The 21,665-nt window shown below is 42.7% G+C and overlaps 1 protein-coding gene across 3 annotated transcripts; it reads left to right on the top strand.

The window, feature by feature from the left end:
- The first annotated feature begins 117 nt into the window (after positions 1-117).
- TMEM114 (transmembrane protein 114) lies at positions 118-21,271 on the top strand. Of its 3 annotated transcripts, none has more exons than XR_005824626.1 (6): positions 118-331; positions 1,064-1,144; positions 11,088-11,225; positions 14,532-14,771; positions 17,494-17,543; positions 20,178-21,271. XR_005824626.1 is itself a non-coding variant. In XM_040574806.1 (5 exons), exons 1-4 carry the CDS (start codon positions 148-150, stop codon positions 14,762-14,764), a joined length of 636 nt encoding a protein of 211 aa, XP_040430740.1. In that variant the 5' UTR covers positions 118-147; the 3' UTR covers positions 14,765-14,771; positions 17,494-17,727. The 3 variants fall into 3 exon arrangements, 1 of the variants encoding a protein (XP_040430740.1); XR_005824627.1 differs by lacking the exon at positions 20,178-21,271 and adding an exon at positions 18,371-19,280; XM_040574806.1 differs by lacking the exon at positions 20,178-21,271 and having other exon boundaries at positions 17,494-17,727.
- Positions 21,272-21,665: the final 394 nt, after the last annotated feature.

Here is a 21,665-nt window from a genome sequence, read left to right as displayed (position 1 = left end):
CGGCGGCACCGCGCGGGAGCTGCCGGCACGGAGGGGGCGTGGCCTCACCGGGGGCGTGGCCTCGCCGGGGGCGTGGCCCGGGCGGGAGGGGGCGTGGCCAGGCGGGGCGGGGCGGGCTGCCCGCGGCTCCCCGCGCGGCGCGGCGCGATGCGGGGCGGGCTGGGCGCGCTGCCGCTGGTGCTGGCGCTGGCGGGGGCCTCGAGCTTCGTGCTGCTGGCCGTGGCCATGGCGACCGACTTCTGGTACATCATCGACGCCTCCCGCCTGGAGGCGGCCGGCAACGGCACGGCGGCGCTCAGCTCCCACTCGGGGCTCTGGCGGACCTGCCGGCGTGAGTGGGGCGGGGCCTAAGGGAGGGGGCGGGGCTTGAACGGAGGGGGCGGGGCGGCCGGAGGCCCCGCCCCGCTCCCCCCGGCAGCCCAGGGGGGTGCCGGGGTTGGGGGGCTCCGGGTGGTGTCGCGGGGCTGCCCTCGGTTGGGTCGGGGGGGGGTGAGCGGGGCCGAAGCGCGGCTGGGCTGAGAGCAGGCAAATATCGCCGGTATATGAACGGCGCCCACGGCACTGCGCGACAGGTGTCCCGGAGTAACGCAGCACGGACGGCGTCAGTGCTTGATGCGCACCTGCAAATAACGCCAACACCAGTCCCGTCGCCGCAGCCCTGTCCAGCAGAAAGGCAGGCGACTGCCCTGTAGGGAACCCCGATGGGCGTCTCGCAGGTCGGCACTGTAACGAAGGACCCCACGACCACGCGTGGATGTTACAGGATTTTACCCGTTTAGTTTCATTGGATGCCGGGCATGTTGCCTGTAGCACTGGAGTTAATCCGGGGCTTGACTCCACCGTTAGGAACATGGAGTAACCGATGAGCATCGTAGACAAGAAGGACGTTACTTTGGTGGAGTACTGAAAATCCCCTCCTTTGCTTCCCTACTAGGAACAACTTGTTAAAGGAGATGATAACGTATTTATTATATGTACACACACACACACACAAAAGAAAGAGAATATATTGCTATATTTCATTTTTGTCCTTTGCTTTTTTCTTTTTCCCCTTCTTTATCAGTTAGGAACAAATGCTACCCTTTGATCAACCCCTTCTGGCATGGGAATGCAAACATCACCGACTCACACAGACAGCTTTTATGTGAGTAACTTTGTGTTATTTCTGTGCTTCCATCCACCCTTCCCTCCCTTCTGAGCCACTTACACGGTCCCGGTTCTGATTCGGAGGGGAGCTCTTCAGGCAGGTGCTTTGGCTGCTTCTGTGCCAGAGCTGTCACTGCATGGCATCCTTAAGTGCGACTTCTGTTGACAGAACCATTTATTTCAGGTCAAGTTCAGCTAATTTTTTCCAGGGAAGCAAGATGTTTCTGCCTGGCATGGCTCAGGAAGGTACCTGATTGCTTATACTAAACGGCGAGAGTGTTCAAAATACCCCTCCCAAATAGTTCAATCCCTTAAGCAGACAGTTAAATTGCTGTTTAAGACAGATACTTATCTACCCTGTCATTGTGATCCGTTGCACTGAAAAAATAACGAGTGTGCAGGAACTTAAGAAAACAAACCAGTAACTAAAAGAAGTGTTCAAACTTGGGGAAGAACATCGTGTTCAAAAAGCTTGCCTGAAGTTTCTAATTACATACACTGGTATTCCTTGCCTTTAGATTCACTTGTCAGTATCAGAATGTTTTCAGACAGTCCATACTAAACATTTTCAAATGCTTTTGGGCTTCTCATAAAAGATGAATTAGCTTATTTGCATCATCTTTAGCATGATATTGTTCATACAAGAGCTTGTATGTGGGCTTCCTTTTATTTACCTCTCCTCTCTGACCCTATTTGATTTCCCTGTGCAAGCAGAATGTATGCTTTTGTCCTGTGCCTTAAAGCTGTCTGTATTCTTTCCCCCAAATCCATCCATCTCCCCGAGCAGCCCTTCCGAGAGGCTCAGAGTGTCTTTAATCTCTTGGAGCAGCATCTCCAGACAGAGCTAAACATGGCAAAGAAAGGCTACGATGCTAACGCAGCTGTGCTGCAGCAGTGGCTGCAAAGTTAAAGTAGCAGCACAACCCCAGTGGGCTACTGAAACTGCGGGACAGACGTAGCAACAGGCTCAAGCCTACCAGCACAGGTTGTGTCTCTGTACTTCCCAATGTAAAAGTGCCATTCCTGTCATCTTCCTTGCTTAAGGCGCAGGACCTCAGCTGCTTGACGTTGGTGAAAACAGTGCAGGTAACTGAGAATGACTGTCTGCTGGATCACGTAACCCTCTCGGGCTAATTTACCCCAAAGTAATATAATTTTTACTATTATTTAATAGTTCACTGAATCTAACCACACTGATCACATTTTAAGTGTGGGTACCTCAACTAGCAAGTTGGAGGTTGTCTAAAATTTTAGGACAAAATTACTAGCATTTCAAAAATTGTGTTCATATTTGCAAATGCTACATCTGTAATTCTTCTCAGACAAGGAAATTTTAGATTACAGCTCTTTGATGGAAGCTGAATTCTGCCAAAACAGAATCAAAGACTATTATGGAGCTTTTTTTGTTACAAAAATGATGTTGGCTTGGAAACAAAGGACATGTCTTTGGTAGTCACGAAGTGTAAGAAAATAATGAATGGGAAAAGAATGGATTCATAACTGTGTTTACAGACTCTTCAAAGCCTCAGAGAAATTTTGTCTCACATCAAATACTATTCTTAGGTTCTTGGGCAAAGACCGCAGGCTGCAAAGACACTCGTGTATTTTATTATAAGCAGGTGTAGTCTGCCTAAAAATGAGGAGATAAGGAATTAAGGACACTTTAATTAGAAGAACCTATAAGATTTAATTAGAATGTGCTACAGAGCGAACTTTTTGATATTTTAGATGGGCAGTTTCAGTGCAGTTAGGCTACAGACCACAGCAATAGCAGCTGTACTTCTAGGAACAACAGGTATTTCTAAGTGTCATCTAGGTTTGTTAAGTACTGAGCTTTGTATTTCTTCCTTAGGTATTTTCTGACGGTGGTCACTGAATCATATTTAGGCAGATCAGTGCTAACCTTCACCTACAATAAATTTTAACTAGAATTTCAGAGGACAATTCCCACATTCTTGATTCCAGTGTAGTTAAGGTAATTTCTTCATGTGTTGCTACAAGGGGCAAACAGGCTAACTACACAGCTTTAAATGTATTTTTTTCCTTTGCGTGCCTGTGCAGGTGTCAGCATGAGTCACATTCACACGGAATTAGTCTCATCCTGCCTAGCTGTACACCTGTATCTCTCCCTGTTTGACTGGCAGACTGCATTTCAGGAGCTCTGGTAACATCAGACACATTTCTTGCCTTTTATTCCTAAAGATCTTTAAAGGGCTGTCTCTTAGTGCGAGCACTTAATTCACACATCAGGAATCCCATTCTGCTTTCTTCAGTGTTCCCGTGCTCTTCCTGGCACATCTTAACTAGACACAAGAGCCAAAAAAGACGAGAGAAGGTGTGTGCCTGCGCGCAGAGAGCTGAGTCTAAGTGGCAGCCGACGTGCTGGTCACTGCCGGAAGACAAATCCTTCGTTAGAGAATGAAAAGCCTGCACGTTGCCTCCCTCCACATTTCCAATCTCTCCCCTATTCATTCCCAGCAGTTTCCTTTTAGGCTTACTGCATGCTTCAGATGGAGCTCCTGACAAATTAGAACAATTGGGCGTACAAATTAAAGCTCTGTGCTACCAGCAGCATCACTCAGGCAGTCAGCCTCGGTCTTGTTAACCCCGTGAGTATGATGGATTTTCACACCACTAGAGCACCCCCGAGCAATTTCTCTAACAGATTAGACACAAGCGTGCCTTCTGCTGGACATTAACCTTCCAGTGCTTTTCCTACCACTCCCTCCAGCTGAACATATGACATACACCCCCTCTCCCCCAAACCTACAATGTATAAAATGTTTTCCCACTACAGATTACATTCTGGGATGATTCTGTATTTGTTTAAAACATCAGCCACCATCTAAAGAAAGATATGACTTGACTACCTACCAGGAGCTTTTCTGAATTTTCTGCATTTATAAAATGCCTTTTAGCTGGAGGTGTTTATTTTCCTCTGCTCCATACAGGACTTTATGAAATACCACGAAAAGGTATCTTTCTGAGGGAAATTCCTCTACGCTTTCATAACATAAAATTAACATTATTTCTTTTTTCTGGATCTGCTCTGCTAATTTGGTGTAATGGAAGCCCATCAATTTTGTACAGAAACTGAAAAACCTCTTTATTGCATTTCTGGGCACTTCTTTGTAACACGGATTTTTCACAACAGCAGCCCAGGCTGCAGCAGGTTCTGCATGTCTGAAAGACCTGAACCGTGCCTGTATTTAGCAGAACTGCTCAAATCTACCTAATACTTTCCCTCTGCAAAAGATGCCTGAGGATGACTGTTACCCCATCCCAGATGTCAGAGGTAATCCCTTCAGCAAAACCTGAAAGAAGCCAAAGATTCCACTGTTACCAGCTGGTAACATTCAAAATCACATCTCAGACGTTGAGGATCACATACAGAGAGAGGGAAATGCGTGTATGGAAGAAGTGGCAGGATTTAATCAACTGAAAAGTTTTCCCCAAGAGTTAATGTAAAATCATTTTATCAAAAAAAAAAAGGAAGAGAAAAAAAAGCTTTCAGTGGGAAAAGGTTACTCTTGGGAGTTTTTATAATACAACTATTTTTAACTTACCAAACTGGGTATTGTTAATTAAGTAGTAATTACCAGTATAGATTTAAATAAAGGTGCACCAGTGTAATCTGAGCAAAATGGACAATTTTGTAAATATATATTTTTTTAAATCAGAATTGATCAGTACTCCAGGCTAGGTTTGAGTACTTCTTGTAGGACAGATTAGCTGTCAAAAGAAAAACAGTAGTGTGTCAGCTAGGTACTAAGGTGTCTCGGCAAGACCCTTCTATGAACTTGACTTTTTGGAAGATCGTGAAACCTGTTCCTATGTGTCTCAGTTGTGGTTGGAGAGTGACCCCTGCCTGGTAGCATACAAATTACTTCCAGCTACATTCTGAACTACATGCAATACGATTTGCTGATCCTAGAAAGCTGTCGCAAAGGTTTTTCCAAAGCATGGTGGAATTTGTTAAATCAGGGAGATTTCTGTGTGTTGACTCCCCCCGCCTTGTTGAAAACCAAAATGTCACAAAACCTTTCTTTCCTTTTTTTTTTTGGCACATCAAAGCAATATCCATAATGTGTTACTTGGCCAAAACTTAAAAGAGGCCATTTTGGTCCAAAGATGGAGGCAGATGCAAAATTACCAAATGCTTAATTCCTCTTAAGATTTCTTAACTTTGCACCCGTAGCTGGTGTTGGGGCCCATTTACACTGCAGAGCTGGGGCTAGTGGTACAAAAATAATGCGACAGGAACTACTGTTAGCTAGTGATGGCTACCTGGTTTACCCCTTTATTTAGTGCTCTTTTCTTCCTGAGCCATCCTGGGATGATCAGTTCATGTCTGTGGTTTCCACAACTGAAAGAAATGCTTGTAAAACCAAGACGGGAGTGTGCAGCTGCCCATCCACAACTGCTGAAATTATTCTCCCCAGTGTATTATTATTATTTTTTTAAGTCATTAATTTACTTGGACCCATGAGGCTGCAGACAAGTTAGTGCTTCCTGCAGGGAACTGGCGCTTCCTGGAGGGAAACAAGCTCCGCAGTAGAGGCAGTTCCTAAATACCTCTGTTGTAATGTGACAGCTGCCTCAGTTTCTTCCTCAACAGAATTAGTTTAGTAAGACTGGATTTCCTCACAGCATGCAGACCCTGTAACGGTCACTAACCAGCTGCTTTCACTCTTCTCCCCCCTCTTAATAGTTCTGCTTCATTTTTACTGAGTTAAATGATTGTACTCATGCTGCTGTCCCAGAATGACTATTTGTTTGGCTGCCATTGCATATTACCTGGGGAATTTACAGTTCTCCGCAATTTTTCTCTTTGGTTTCAACATATCAAAAAGAACAGCTATGGTTGGACTATCCATTAAGAGCCAGTGCAGGGGCCATGTGAAATAAGTCCCAAGTGAAGTACACAGAATTTCTGTCTTCATTGATATGGTAGATGTATACCCAAACAGATCGTTGTTTCTGAGCACCAGTGCAGTGGTCCTTCAGAGGGGCTCCAGTCCTTACAGTAGATATTAAATACATACAGAAATCTGAAATAACAGAGAGTGACAACTTCAGATCAATGTCCTTATTTTCATACATCATTGCTATCATAGCAATAGAATTTGAACCGTGTTGCACTGCTTATGTTTACCGTTCCATCCATTGAAGCTTCCCATCAGATCAGCATCATTATATTTCTCCTGTCTTCACTTTGTCTTCCAGTTCAGCTCAAAGATTTGTTAGCAGAGAAGAGCACAGAGCTGACACCGCTAACCTAAAGTCCAGAGGCTAGCTAATTATCCTGGGCCACCCTAATCCTGTCAGCCCTCCTCCACCACCACCTTTTCTCTGCTGAACAGGGGGGAATCCAGGCCCTCATGTCGCTGGGATTCTAGCCCAGAAGCCTCACATCCAGCCACAGACAGCAGTTCTTTTTTATTGCTTGTTTCTTTAGGTCGTTTTCTTCCTTCCTTCCGAGCAGGTCAGGCTTTCTGAGTGCACCACTTCATCCCCCCGCCAAACCTTTCCAAGGCAGCCCTGCTGGCTGTTGCTCCTGCCAGCATTCTGCCTGAGCTGCAAGCTTCTGTGCAGCTCCTTCTGAGGGGCTGCTTAGTTACTGCTGGGGAAGACAAACAGGTCCCTAATTAGGCTCTTCTGAGCTGCTGCCATTCGGATTATTTCTGATGAGATGACTGTTGCAGATTTCTAGAGGCTTCTTGCTATGTTATAAGCTGTGCAAACAAATCCAAAGTTAGTTTGCAGCAACAAAGCTCCAGCAGGTTAACAGGAGACTATTAACAAAGCCGCTAGACCTGCCAGTGGTTAGCGCCGATACCATTCAGTTCCTGTACCTCGTTCCAGAGATACCTGTTACAAACTGCTCATCACCAACTGTGTTGGATGGTAATTTAGAAATGTCTGCCAAGCTCACAGATCTGGACGCATGCTGCGTGTGGATGGCACTCTTAGAGACATTTGGTCACAGCTCGAGTAAAACAGCTTTGGCTAGCTGATGTAAAACCGCATGAAGACGCAGCAAGCAAAGTACTTTTTATATGTTAGTTTGTTTCAGCACTGGATCTCCTGGGCTAGACTGACAGGGAACTCGGGCATTATTGAGAAATCAATGTGGGAAACAGCTCTGCTTTATGGGGAAGTGCACATACCTGTTGTTGTGCAAAATGCTTGTTTTTTCAATACTGATCTTATCAAAATAAAGACAGTTATATGCATAATACATAACAGAAATGTGTATTTCAACACAACCTAAAAAGAAAAGTTTGCAAAATTCGTGTTTGAACTTCTCTCCAAGTAATTATTGAAGGCAAAATATCTTTACTGTATTTCTAAGTCATGTCCTTCTATAAACTAATTCTGTCCCTCTAATCAAGGCATATAATGGCATAATATTATATGCCAGACGGCATGAATTCAAATTCCTGAGTGGTTTCCATGGCAGCATCTTAGAATAAGTTTTCCAGGCAGTTGCAGATTGCATAGAAGAAGCACGAATGGGTATTAGGTATTGAACTAGAACACTCAAGGTGATAAAAGTCCTGTTTAGCCAAATGCAGCCCATTAAATATTTGATTTTAAAACAGCCGCAGGTGATTCATGAGAAACAATGATCCCAGCTATATGTAGGAAAAGGCTCTGTTAAGTGGGATGTGTGGGTTTCACCTGATATATCCCTAAAACATACATACCTTCACTGCAGAGGGCCTAAAAATCAGTTATTCTGATGTTGCATGCAGTTGTTACAGATCACTAATGTAGTTTATGACACTCCCCAGGATAACACTCCGGGGTATGGATTTGTTCTCCCTTTGGTTCAAAAGAAAAGATGACACTCGGGACCTGATCACTCGCACTTGTCCTAGCTAAGGTTACAGTCCCAGCTGCAGAAGCTGAAATCACACCATGGAAAGGAAAGTCAAAGAACGAGCAACTGTCAGCACTTCTGTCCTGAGGAGTGGTTTGGTAGCAGCAGCTTTGACTAGTGAGGGAAATGACAAAGCACAGGCCCTGTGGTGAGCTTGTTTACATGACTACCCTCCCACCAAAGCCAGGCCTGGGGACAGTTGCACCATTCATACGTTTTAATGTTAATTGCATCAGCTTTCATCCCTCCAACCCCTCTCACCTCTTACCCACAAGACTAGTATTACTAAAGCTAAGAGGACACATGGGTATCAGAAAGGTGGAGGATCAAAATCAGGCCTAATACCCTCAGGAAGCACAACCAGGGCAGAAGACTAGCCTGTTCCTGCTGCCTCTGTAGAAAATGAGGACTAAATTGTGTACCAAACCTCTGTTCTGTCATGTCACATTGCATCGTGTCCCTGACAACCACTTCTGACTATGTAAAACTCCTGGGCCAAGTTCTGTGCCTATTCCTCCTTTTGCCAACAGCTTTGACATACTGATTCATACACAGTGAGCTGAACGCTGATTTGAGCCTTAGCACCTGGGAACTCCTGCACGTTTGTGTTTCCCAGTCATCAACATCAGCCATGGGCCAGTTTTGCTGAAGGAAAGCCCAGGCAGTATCCCCAGATTTAGAAGCAAGGAGAGAAAGTGCTCCCTTCCACGCGGAATGCCGAATTCCTGCTTCCTGGACGTCAACTGATACCGACACAGGCATATGTCTGGCTCATTTAATACAAGAAACTAATTCCACCATAAATGAAAGGAAATGGAGGAACAAAAGGGTGACCTCCCAAAACTTTGTCATGTGCAACATTTTTCCTTGGGAGCATGTCATGTACTACACAAAATGACTAATTATGTCTTGAGACCACATTCCACTCCAGTGAAGAAATGAAGTGTCTGCCCTGTTCCCATGCTGGCTCTTCCTAGCCTTCCAAGGTCTCCCTGAGCGTAACTCGGGGTCTCCAGAACACCAGAGTAACAAGAACTCACATCATCCTTTCCAAAGAGAATCCAAGCCTTCTAGTAGGTCACAATATTTCATTGCCAGTTCATTGCAAAACTGAATGCTATCTTTCTTGCTTTCATCATAGTTTTATTTCTGGCTTCCGTCAATCCATCTTTTCTTTTATCTCTAGTGCTTGGTGCATCTTCTAGCTGAGGCAGTTTGCTCTTTTTTTATTACATTTGCTTGAGATTTTTCCTTCTCTCCACTCATCAGGTCCAATGAATGTCCAAGCTACAACAAATAATGAACAAAACTACCAGGACTCTTTCTTATATAAAACAACAACAACCACCAACCAACCAACAACAACAAAAAAACCTTGCTATGTTTGATCAGAATACACTAGTACTTTGCCTCAAGATGTTTCGTTAGCTCACGGGGAATATTTGAGAGGATTCTTCAACCATTAAGAGCTAAACAGCTAAGTCCGTGACACATCACAAGGCACCATCAAGATGGCTGAAAGAGCAGCTTTGTTCTAGAACTGAACCAAGTTACATTTTTTAATTAGCCTTAGAGCAGATTCAGTTTTAATTTACACAGACATTCTCCAACTCGCTTCAATGACTTTACAGTAGTACAAATGAGGAGTAAGACGAATAAGTTACTCCCATTCATAAATTTTCTGAGAGTAAATTTTCAGAGTGAAGCTGAAGAGCAATTTGCAGATTTTTCTTCTTTATACAGAAGGTAATGAGGAACAAATATCTATATTAATGAGGTAATAACAAATCTTTACCTAATTATCAAAGTCAAGTGGGTGTTGCAGTACCCAGCATCACTCATGAGTCACAGCTCGAAAGAAACAGACTGAACTAACGAATTGAAAGAACAAGCACAGAAGCAACACAAGTTGATCCCTGACTGTGTGTAATCATTACAATTATACTGAAGAGGATAAGCTGGATTCTTACCCAGTGACAAGTGGTGTACCTCCACTTAAGCAGGAGTTACAGACACTTAAAAAAATGATCTGATCATACACAAACTCCAATCTTCTGACTCATTTTCCTTGGGAACTAGCTAATGTTGTATTGTTATTTATCTGTGAAATTAAGTAAGTCACTGAAGCCCAGAACCCCTCAGAAAATGGAATGTAAGTTTCCTTTCTCAGTAACTCTTCTCTCTTCAGGTATAAAGTAAGTGGATGCTGGAAACTGGATTTACTTGATTTTTTGTTACTATTCTAGGAAAGGTAGGGTTGAACACTGAATAGATTGCATGAGAGAGAATGAGACAAAGATGGTTTATGATGGAAAAACAGCATGATATGAAAAATACATAGCAACCCTCTGTTTACACAGCTATTAAAATGTTATAGGGATCAATAAGGACTAATGTAAAACATTTAGCATAGGAGGAAGCAACCAGCAGAGGCTAATGTCCTTAGTGAAGCTGCTGTAGAAAACAATGACAGACACAGAATGAGAGCTGGGTAGGGAAATTTGCCTCTACTTCTTGTTCTGCTGCAACAGAGGAAAAGGTCAACAGTTTGGTAGATCAGTTCAGCAGAGGGCATGACAGAAAAGAAAGCGTTTAAACAAAGCATCTGCTAGACTTCACCACCCAAACAGAACAATGCCACTCACTATGATAGGTATGATTTAGATAACCTGACTGCTTTTTATTAAGGTTGCTAGTGACTACCAGATGCAATGCATCACCTGCTAGCCAGCTAGGCTTAATACCTGGGAACAGATTTATTGCTTAAACATGTCCACGTAGACGTATCCTTTATCGTCACGGTCTCTGAAGCACAGTCTGTAAAGGGCTCCCTCTGAATGATGCCTTTTTCTCCGTATCATGTATTTGTCCTGCCTACTTAAACTGAGAACCCCAGAGATAGTTCAGCTCCTTGTTTGTGCTGCACAGAAGGCTGCTTTGATCCTGATTAGGGGCACTGCTCTCAATAATGATTGATTATAAGTTATTAATTATTAATTATCCAGTGACACCACAGTAAAACATTATAATACTAACATTCTTCATTTTTCTTCAGACATGCACGGGACATTTGTCATCCTGATGCCCCTCAGCCTGATATTGATGATTTTTGGAGGAATGACTGGATTCATCAGTATTCTTGCCAGGGCCTACCTACTGCTTCTAATGACGGGTCTGCTTTTTCTTTTTGGAGGTACTATATCAAACTCCTGGGTTAATGCTTTTAGATAATAAGAGATTATATCTGGGAAACATCACTTTACCTTCCAGCAAAAAAGGTGAAGCAAGACTTTGCTTTCGGAATAATGCTGCTGCTCATTCACTTGGTGTCTGTGCAGCTCCTGACAGGGCTCTGGAGTAGAAAAGCTGCCCCACGCAGCCAGGAGTGGCTGTGATCACACACAACCATACATCTGTGTGGAGCGAGTCACACCTTGAACACGACTGCTCTGTCCATTAACACAAAAGATTAAATACCTTCGCAGCACAGCGCTCAGACTCGTCACAGGTGAGGTCTGAAATCTGAAGTTATGGAGACGTGATTTTGGTATTAGTAGAGCACACGGTTGGATAGCCTGGCACACACCTTACACCTGTAAGCTTAAATGACATATTTTCAAAGGAGTTTGAATAGAGTTCCTGAAGAGGGTCTTGCTTGGTATTCCTGGGTTGACTTTACTGCAAGTTCTGAGCTGGAGCGTTGTCTCCAAACTGTTGGGGCACAAAGCCTTCAGCTTGTTGCACCACCCCAGCACAGCCTGCCACAGGCAGCTTCAGGTCACAGCAGCAGGTTCTAGGACTTCAGTGGCTTGTAAGAAGGCCAAACACCATACAGGGAAGGCGCTGAGGGTTATTTGCCCATCAGTCACATGCTCACAGTGTAACGCTGACTGAAGAGGTTTGTGCTCCTCAAGGAAGGTGCTGTAAGGAGCACGTCACAGAAGAATTTTCCGATTTGTCACAATCACCAATTGTACAGCATATTGTTTGAAAAATCTGATGATTTTATATATATTTCATTATTTTTGCTCTATAGTAACACCAGAGTTCCTCTTTAATCCTCATGGACCAGGGCTGTGTCTGCACCAGCGCAGAGCTAGGTTCTGATCCCCAGACCAAATGTGAGTGAGACCAAAGTCTGCCTCGGCCCGCCTTAGGCCGACAAGGATCCCGAACAGCGCTGCTCATTGAAGTCACCCATAAATAAATCCCTTCCTCCTTTCCTGTTGGTAGCTGGACTGAGAACAGCAGCACTGTTCACATAGAAGATAAGCGCAATTACTGCACTCCACCCAAAATCCACTGAAACGCACCCAAACACTGCTGCCACCTGAACCACCTGTTTGTTACTCACCTGTTCCTGGCCCTTCTGCCTGTGTCTTCATGCGGTAGTGGCCTGGTTACCAACTTTTTTACAACCAGGCTTTTGCAGGGGATGGAAGCTCCATTGTTTTTATTGCCCCTGTTCAGATTACTAAACTGAAATTCCATGTTTTGGAATTCTTACGGAAGGAACCCCCGAAGAGTTGTGTTAGTTGGTGTAACATTTCAATTTGAAGCTAGTGAAATTCTTTTAAGTTTTTTGGGGTTCATTTCATCATTATTTTTGCTGTAACCACAACCTCTGCATTTTAAAAAGTCATTTATGAATTGAAACAAAAAACATTCTGTCAAAGTAGGATAACTGGGTTTAAATTCACCTCTGTTTTCCTCCCCCAAAGATATGTTCAGTAGTGTTTCATAAGGTACTTGAAACAGAAATTTTCTCCCACAGAAAAGGGGATCGTCAGTATTGGTCCACATCACCTGTTCCTATAGTCCTGTTTTTAAGAGAGTGAGAAGAGATTGTTGGAAGGAAATGTGCTGCTGTCTCGAAGTCTTGATTGACCTTTTTAGTCTGAAGTGCTCTTAGAAAGACCAGCCACCCCCCATTATGCTTTTCTTCTGAAAAACAAAACAAACAAAAAAAACAACCCCGTAAGTCCTATTTTCTTAGAACATCAGAAAGCTGAACTCACTAAAAAGGCTTAGGCTATTTGAAAACTACCCTAAATAGTAAGTGAAAGATGAAAAGCCGTGAAGTGCAAAGCATGATTATCCCGTTGAGGAGTGGAGTACTGTGCCTTTCTAAGACACACGGGGTTGCAGAGAGGGAAAGGAAACACAAAGACATTATTGGGGAAGGGTGGCTACAATTTGTTCTGAACCTGCAGCTAGTGCTGTTTCCGAGGACAGCGTGTACAGACTTTGACATGAGACCAGACCCTCCTACTCAGGCAGTACTGGTTGGCTGTTTCAGCTACACTGAGGCTTGATGTGTGTAACAGGTCGATGCAATATTCCAGTTCATGAAGCTTGATACTGATTAGATAGTTCTGTCCTGCCAGAAGGAAGTAGTTTAGGTTGTAGTTCTAGAAACGTGGTTATTTTGGAAAATAGCAGAACTGATATGTTCCACATCCCAAGACATGCTGTTTGGTTCCTTTTTTTTTTTTAATGCAGTTACACTTGAGGGGGAACACAACTCAACAAACCTTAAAATTTCAATGAAGCAGTCACTATTTCCATTTCAGCTCACAAGAAGTATAGAGAAGTGATTTTTTTTCCCCCTTGCGGAGGCCTAGAACAAGGCACAGACATAAAAGCATGGCTAAAATCAAGAATATGAGTATGAATTTTGACTGTTGGATAACCCAATTATCTTGTCTTAGTCTGCCTCTACTAAAACTTGTCTTTCTGGCAAAAACATAATCACATCTAGACTTACACTGTGATAAAAGCCCAACCGAATTTTTTATCCCTCAGAATCAGATAAGACACCATCTTTTCCAACAAATGTTCCAGTGACTCCTACTTCCCCTAGACCACAGTCCTCGGATTCTGGGCCTTCCTCTGTCTTCTTTCTTGCCACTGAATGAAGTCTGAAGTTTGTACATGTCCTTTGAGTGAACAGATGATAGGCCCAGGATGTAGCACAGGCTTGTGCTAGATGTACAGTTCCCCAAGTTTGCTAGTTTCTGTACAATCCTTTCATTCTGAAAACATCTGGCTTCTTGTTTGAGAGTCAACATTCAAAACCATCCTAAATTCAGGTCACTGACCTGAAATGCAAGAACCTCTTGCCATGGGCTTTCTTGCATAAACAACTGTACATGATGCACAGCAATGAGAAATTTGGATGTGTTATAACATACAATGAAGACAGAGATGCACAAGGTACCCGTAAAAGACATGACTGGATTTCTATTGCAGAAGGCTTGTTGCTACGCATTTTGATTCGGTATTGAACACGAGAAACTCAATATATAGAAAAATAAAACTTTTTCTCTCACTCTTCCCTAAAAAACAGCCTTGATGCAACTGGGGAGGTAGACAGAGGCTAAGTGGTAATCTGGCCTAGGTAGATAGGAAGGAATGACAAGGAATCCCTAAGAGGAGCGCAAGTATTTTTAGTTTCTGCAGTGGATCCTGATTAACTGAATGTGTTTTTCTTTCCCAGCTCTTGTTACGCTTACAGGGATCTGTGTCTACATTGCATATTCAGCTGCTGCCTTTGAAGAAGCTGTCTGCCTCCTGAGGAGTAAGGATGTCCTGGTAGAAATCGACATCAGGTTTGGCTGGTCTCTGGCCCTAGTATGGATCTCGTTTGTCGCAGAAGTGCTCACTGGGGCTGTGTTTCTCCTGGCAGCGAGAGTCGTGGGCCTGAAACGGCGGTGTGAACAGGCGCTTTGAACAGCAGGTATCATTGCAACAACAGAACCCTGCAGAGCCTAGAAGTGTGGATTGCTCGGTCTGTGTGGTCACTAGGGGTAATAAAATTGGCAAGGCTGTGACTAAATATCTTGCCAGCTGCCATAAACTCTCCTCAAAATTATCTACAAAATACAAAAATTCTGATAAATCAGTAACACATTTTTAGTGTTGTCAATAAGGAAACCTTTGTAGCTTTAGAAGAAAGTATGCTGCATTGTTAGTGTTTTTAAAATAATTTCATCTGGTAGCTCATATGACATCAACATTCATTGCTTAGAACAAGACAAATTTCTGGCTTTCTGTTCTCTTTCTGCTTCCCCATCTGTTGTCCCTCAGAGTACCCTGCAGGCCAGCCTGCACGGTCCACTTAGCTTCTGGTTTCTCTTCTGATACTCCTAATGGGTACGTCCAGAATTCCAGGCACATTGGCAGCCTCTACCATATACAAAATATGATGTCTATATACCTGAAGCCAGGCAGAGAGTGTGGGGGCTAAGTATCCTCTATTCATACTGCACACTCCATACAGCTTTGTTGCACAAAGTAAAATCAAAAGTAAAGGTCCAGAATAAGAATTTCAGAGAATCTGGAGAAATTCAGTGATAATCTCCAACACCATGGCATGGCTTGGATATCTAGTCTAGTGTCCACCTCCCATATTTATAGGATCTTTCTTTTCCCTAGCATCTCCCCAAAGAGGCCCTCCTCACTCCTCTACCACAATCACACTAGTGCTGTGACAACACACAAAAATGATCATTTGGGAGATCAGAGAACCCCAGAAGCCCACTCTATGTCAGCTATGTCTAATGACTAAGGAGAAACACAGCATCATGCTCTCTTTTTAAAAATCATTACTCTTACAGTAAAAATCCCCCAATGCTTGTGGCATAATGCCACTGGATAACCCTGGGGGAAAGGGGCCACTGGAACAGAAAGTCCTAACAACTCCAGCCTTTAATAAATAGTTAAATGGAAGACAGCAGTATAAAAGTGATGCTGGGTGGACATTCAGGCTTCGACACTTGCCAGGCAGGAAGCTCCATGCCATCCTCACATTCTTTGAAGTGTGGAAAAGATTGATTAGGGTTAGTATAGGAATAATACGTGAGAATAATTGTTGTAGAAATGGTTTAGTGATGGGACTCTGTAAGTCAGGTTGACAGTTGGACTTGATGATCTTGAAGGTCTTTTCCAACTTAAATGATTCTATGATTTTCTAAAAATGAGCTTTGGTGCTGTGAAGAAATGAAAGGATGTAAGGCCTAGATACTGTGAATGACTCAATACTCATTATCCTCCAGACAGTCCTGACTATGGCTGCAAAGTTCTCAAGGGCAATATAACAGTGTGTGTACTACTCTCAGAGAAAGCTACAGCTGCTTTTCTGGATGTTTTAATTAACTACTGCAGCCAGCCCCAATCTATCAGATGCTTCAGGCTACATACTTACCCCCTTCAGCTCATTACAAGCTGCTTTTCCAATTCTGTAACACAGAAGACATATCTGATACATTTCCCAATTTTTACTTTGCAAATTTGATGCTTCTTTCTCATGAAAACACTAACATGCTTTGTGCTACAGTCTGTTTAACCTGTGCCCAAAACTGCTGAGTAAAACTGAGCACACAGGATGCCTGAATTTTATCTGAAGTGCCAAGCAATCTAGTTTTCATTTATTTTACCTCTGGGCAATTGCACTTAAGTGAAAATTTACTTTCATGCCCTCTGAAGTTATTCAGGAAATTTTCCCTGACTGCTGTGGCCTGGCATAAAGACCTGAAAGTGTAAAACTGCTCCGCTGCCTTTCTGTTATGTTACAGACAACTTCAGCATATTACAACAGCTCAAGACCGTGACGCAGGGGTTGTGTCAGGAAGGCACGCTGTCATTGGGCAAGTCCCTTGTGCTTCCTCTAGTAGCACAAAGGGCATCATCTACCTACCTCTGTTAAACATCAGAACAACTTTATCGTCTTTTTTTAAAGATTGCACATTTACAGAGCTCAGCTCTGATCTTAGTCCCACAGTACCAAGCACTTCACGAAAAACAGCAGCAGTGAGCTTCGCAGATAAAAGGAAAGGAAAACATTACTACGCTGCTGTGAATAGGGAACTGAGGCACAAACACTGCTCACGCTCAAGCAGAACCAGAGGTTTCCAAATCCCAGCCTAAGACCTCGGGTGGCAGACATGCCATCAGAATGAAGTCAGATTAGAAGTCCTGAACAGAGCGAGCAGTAGAAGTCCTGTTAATAGCCAGTATAATTTGTAATTCTCAGTTGCTCCCACGTGGGTTTTCACATATTTTCCACGTTGTCTTGCATTGGGACAATGTAATGGAGTCATTTGACAAGTTAAAGCATACCAAATCAGCACTATAAGGAGGATAAGAAAAAATCCTTTGTAGCCAAAATTCCACGAGAATTGCTCTTTAAGTGAATTATGTAAAATGTAATACTTCTATATTTTGGTGCTGTTGAAGTTATTTAACATAGTACAATTTGTATGATGTTAGTCAGACGTTACAGTAAGCTGTAATAGTAACATACCATCTGAGTTATTTTTCAATGTTTATTACAGACGTTATATAACAGTGGTTTTGAGTGGTGTAAAATTAAATAAAATGACAACCCAGAGCTGGGAATTATTTATAAAGACATGGAATAACTAAGATGTATATATATTTTTCTTTAACTTTTTCTGCAGATCTATTCTACAGTTTATATGATGCTTTTGAAGTACCTGTGTCACATGTGGTAGGTATTTATAAGATACTTACGCAGCTACAATATACAGTACTCAAGTGATCAAACCTAATTAGAAAGCCAGTGAATCTGTTATTGAATTAGAGCAATTCACATTTCCATGGCTTTCCTGAATTTCTCATTCTGACTTCCTGCAATATCTGGCACAATGGTAATAAAGAGTAATTTTGGCTCCTCAATATTTGTATAGCCCCTGATTTATTTTTTTTTTTTTTTTGAAATTCCTTCTGAATACAAAGAAAAAGATTGTTTTGAACAGTCAACAGAACTAGACAGAAACAATAGAAAATAGCTTTAAACAGTTTGAAGTATTATACTAGAAAGAGAAAACATCCTGGAAAAGACTTCATGTAATTCAATCCAAGTGATCTTATCAGCCTCCTACTTATAATGAAACTAATATTTACATGATACCCAGTTCTTTGCTATATTTTTCCAAAATGCACTACTGAAACGAAGAGACTTGACTGTTCCCAGTACCTCCTGGTGAATTGCAAACTCATAGGTAATTGGCCACATTTAAAGTGAAGAAAAATAAACATACTGAGCAGAGCAGTAATTTGAACTGACAGAGTGCACAGGGCTACTGGCCAATGCTAGCCACTCACTTAAAGGCTCCCTCAAAGGATGGCAGATTAGGATAGGAAAGGTCACAGAAATCCATGGGGGTGGAAAAACTTAAGATCTGTAAGAGCTTTAATGCCGGTGAATATAACGTAGACATGCAACCACAGGGAGCCTGGGTCTGTTCCTGAGCTGGGTGCTGTAGAGCAGCATTTCTACTTCAGAAATCTTGATTTCCTTTTTCTCTGCTTCAGTTTACAAATTTCTCGGAGTGAACTAGTTTCCCAAGATATACCAGTAAAAACACGTCTCCTATTAACAGACGAAGTTGCCTCAACTCTCCCTGGAACTGGCATAACCATGCTCCAGTCTCCCCTGTGCCCCAGTGCTCCCCATTTGTTTGCTCAGCAGGCACAGTCATTAGCTCAGCAACCGCAGGCCCACAGGATCTGCCCAGATGTTCTTGGAGGCCAGGCAACACCACCCTGAAGGCCAGTTCAACCCACAGGCTTTAGCCATCCCTCTTTTAGGTTACAGGTCTTTAGCTACTGAAATACATTCTAGTTAGGTAACAAAAAAAAAAAACAAAAACACACACACAAAAAACCACACCAACAGCATCTTTTTACTTTTCCTGAAACATAATAGAGCTGTCTTACTGTAATAACTTCCTTGTACTTTTTACAAATCAGCTTTAACCCTAACTAGGCCCTCAGATGTTTCCCCCTTTATGCCAGTACTTTCAGCAGTCACACTTCTGTCACGTTCAATCTCTGGATGGATGTCAGCAGTGGCAGTATCCACACTGCTGGGTCACATCCCACGTGGGTGACATGTATGTAATGCTAGCAAGCAGAGTTTGAATGCTGAGTCGAGACCTTTTAGTGTTTTACACGGATTTGCACAGAAGCAGCAGTCTCTGCTGACATCTTGTGACAACATTGAGCAGTTGGCTGTATTTGGAAAGAAACGATTTCCATACATGCTGCTTTTGGTATGGTTTGAAGAGAAGAGGAGACTACCATGTTCACTAGGCTGTAGCTGCTCTATTTTAAAGCCTACAGAATCCCACCTAGGAACTGCCGTATCCGAGGCAGTAACTCACTGCATCTGGCCACATTTCCCAGCTGGTGACCTAAAATTAAAATGTCAGGTGATGGAAAATGTACTGTTAACCTTCCCCCCCCGTCCTTTTTTTTTTAAAATAAAAAATAAAAAGCAAACAATTTTAACTGTTTTTACTCTTAGGAAATAGAGCAATGGTATTGGGTTTAGTTTATTTGTCACAAATGTTGACATTGTTAGACTCAATCAAAATGAATACCTGGGAATATAAATTATAACAGAAAAATAAATACCTGTATATCATGGCTTATTTCCTGAATATGACAGACTGACTAAGGCTTGAACAACTGAACCAGACAGACTTCAGGATTGGTATAGAAAATGTAAATGAGGTTGTTCAGGAAACAGAATGCTACGGTTTTCTGTAGCTTTTCAGTTCTTAACCCTCTCTCAATGGCAACATTTTTTTTTCCAAAAAAAAAAAAAAAATCAGTCAATTCTGTTCTGAGCACAAGATGAGCAACTTCAGTGAGATTCACCAAAACATCGAACTTTGTGCAACAACAGTCAATGTAGAAGAGATGAACTCTAACCTCCCACCTCTATTAGATTAGATCTTCCTTTCTTGGGGACTATGGCAGCATTGTCCACTCCTGATCTACGAATGTATTTCCTCATAGACTACTTGGAAACATCTGTAATTTTTCCAGGCCGAAGTACAAAGGCAGAGCATCTCCTGTTCTTAACAGTGGTGCAGGATCAGGTTGGTAGACTTATATGTTGGATGAACACTATTTTGGGATGGTTCCTCCATGGAAAGCAGTTAGCTAGCAGTCTGCAGGTTATGTGGCCTCAGGTACTCAAGGGAAAGGTAGAGAAATGCTATGTCATACCCCACTGCAACTGAAGCAGCATTGACAGATTGAAATCTCTTGTGACATGCGACCTAGTTTCTCAATCTATCACTTAAGATAAAACATCTATGTGATCTTACAGGAAGCTTTGAGGTGCCATCACCACTGAGGACATGGCTCTGAAGCTGCTACTTGTAAAACCATCAGAGAAGAGGGAATATAAGACTGTAAACCCACAAGTTTTCATCAGTTAATGAGTTACTGTGTATTGGCCAAGCTGTCACAGCTGTATTTATATTCTCAAGTCATCTCACAACAGTCTTGAGACTTAAAATGCATTTATTTCAGCACACTGCCTCTACAGCCTGATCCTATTCCCATGGTGGTTTAAGTTAATGGATTTAATCTGGAGCTGACCAGAGCTGATGAACAGTGAAGTGTTAAAAAGCAGCATCTTAGCCCTTGCGGGAATTTGCTTCTACCACTCATTTCAAAGCTAGCTGGAAGACTCCTTGCTTAGGGTTGGAAGGATGGCAGGCAGCTCCCTGAAGAGCTTTTGTCTCATTATTTTACTGTTTTCATTTTTGCCAGGGACAAGGCAAACACTTGTCATGGAAGGCTGGGACTCTCCCAGTGTAGTGCTCCCTAGGTGTCAAAATGGATTTGTCTGCCAATAGCCGAACAGCACTTGCTAATGGCTTATGCTTCTGGACAACACATCTGGCTGCTGGAGGAGCTAGCATATTTCTCCATCCAACCTGGGCTCCTCAAATATTTATAAGCTAATGTTGCCTGTAATGCCTGCAGCATACAGAGAGACTGAACCGAACTGCACTGTGGAGGAGTCTCTTTTCTACAGCCTGTTGGAGTTGGCTGCATCACCGCTGTGAAAACCCTTTGGCATCATAAACCTTTTATTGCCACAGCTCCCACTTGACTAGTATTATGCAGTGAAGCATTTAATTATGCAAGAAAACACACAAAAATAATTTTATAACTGTCAGGCAAGAATCCACAGAAACAACAAACTTTGTTGGACTTGCAATAACAAGTCTTCTGAGCTATCTGCCTTTCTGTTTAGAAAGGCAATATATTACAGGTGAGGCAACAGCTGGAGCCAGCAGACTTGGAAGCTTCCTGTCCATGGCAAACATCCCATATGACAGGACCTTGATTTGGTCCTCAGTACTTCTGATAAAATGGAATAATTCTCTGTAAGATGGAACCGAGAGGATCAGGCCTGTTTCATTCAATGAAGAGACAAAAAATAAATTGTTTCAATACAGTATGCAGCATAAAATTTTTCTTTCTCAAACTCACGAATAACGTGGTATTTCATGAAAACAAAGGAAGGAAGAAAGAGCCTCAGGGTGCTCTCAGCCAACACAAATTAAGATGTTCACAAGCCTCTCTTCTAGATTCAAACCTCACCTACAGGATCACCTCACGTACCGGCATTCATTGCTTAGGTTGCCACTGAAATTTATGCGAACACCCAGGTGACAGGACTCATAACTGTGAGCTGAATTTTGCTGAACAAGCCACAATATAAAAAGAAAAACTCTACTTACATCATTCAGCCCCTGATCACACGCTCGTCTGGAGGCATGCAGTAGCAGAGGGGTTGAAC

This window comes from Cygnus olor, chromosome 15, assembly GCF_009769625.2.
Source record: "Cygnus olor isolate bCygOlo1 chromosome 15, bCygOlo1.pri.v2, whole genome shotgun sequence".
Lineage (NCBI taxonomy): Eukaryota > Metazoa > Chordata > Aves > Anseriformes > Anatidae > Cygnus > Cygnus olor.
The sequence above is the reverse complement of the archived record's forward strand: the minus strand, read 5'-3'. Positions and strand labels throughout refer to the sequence as shown.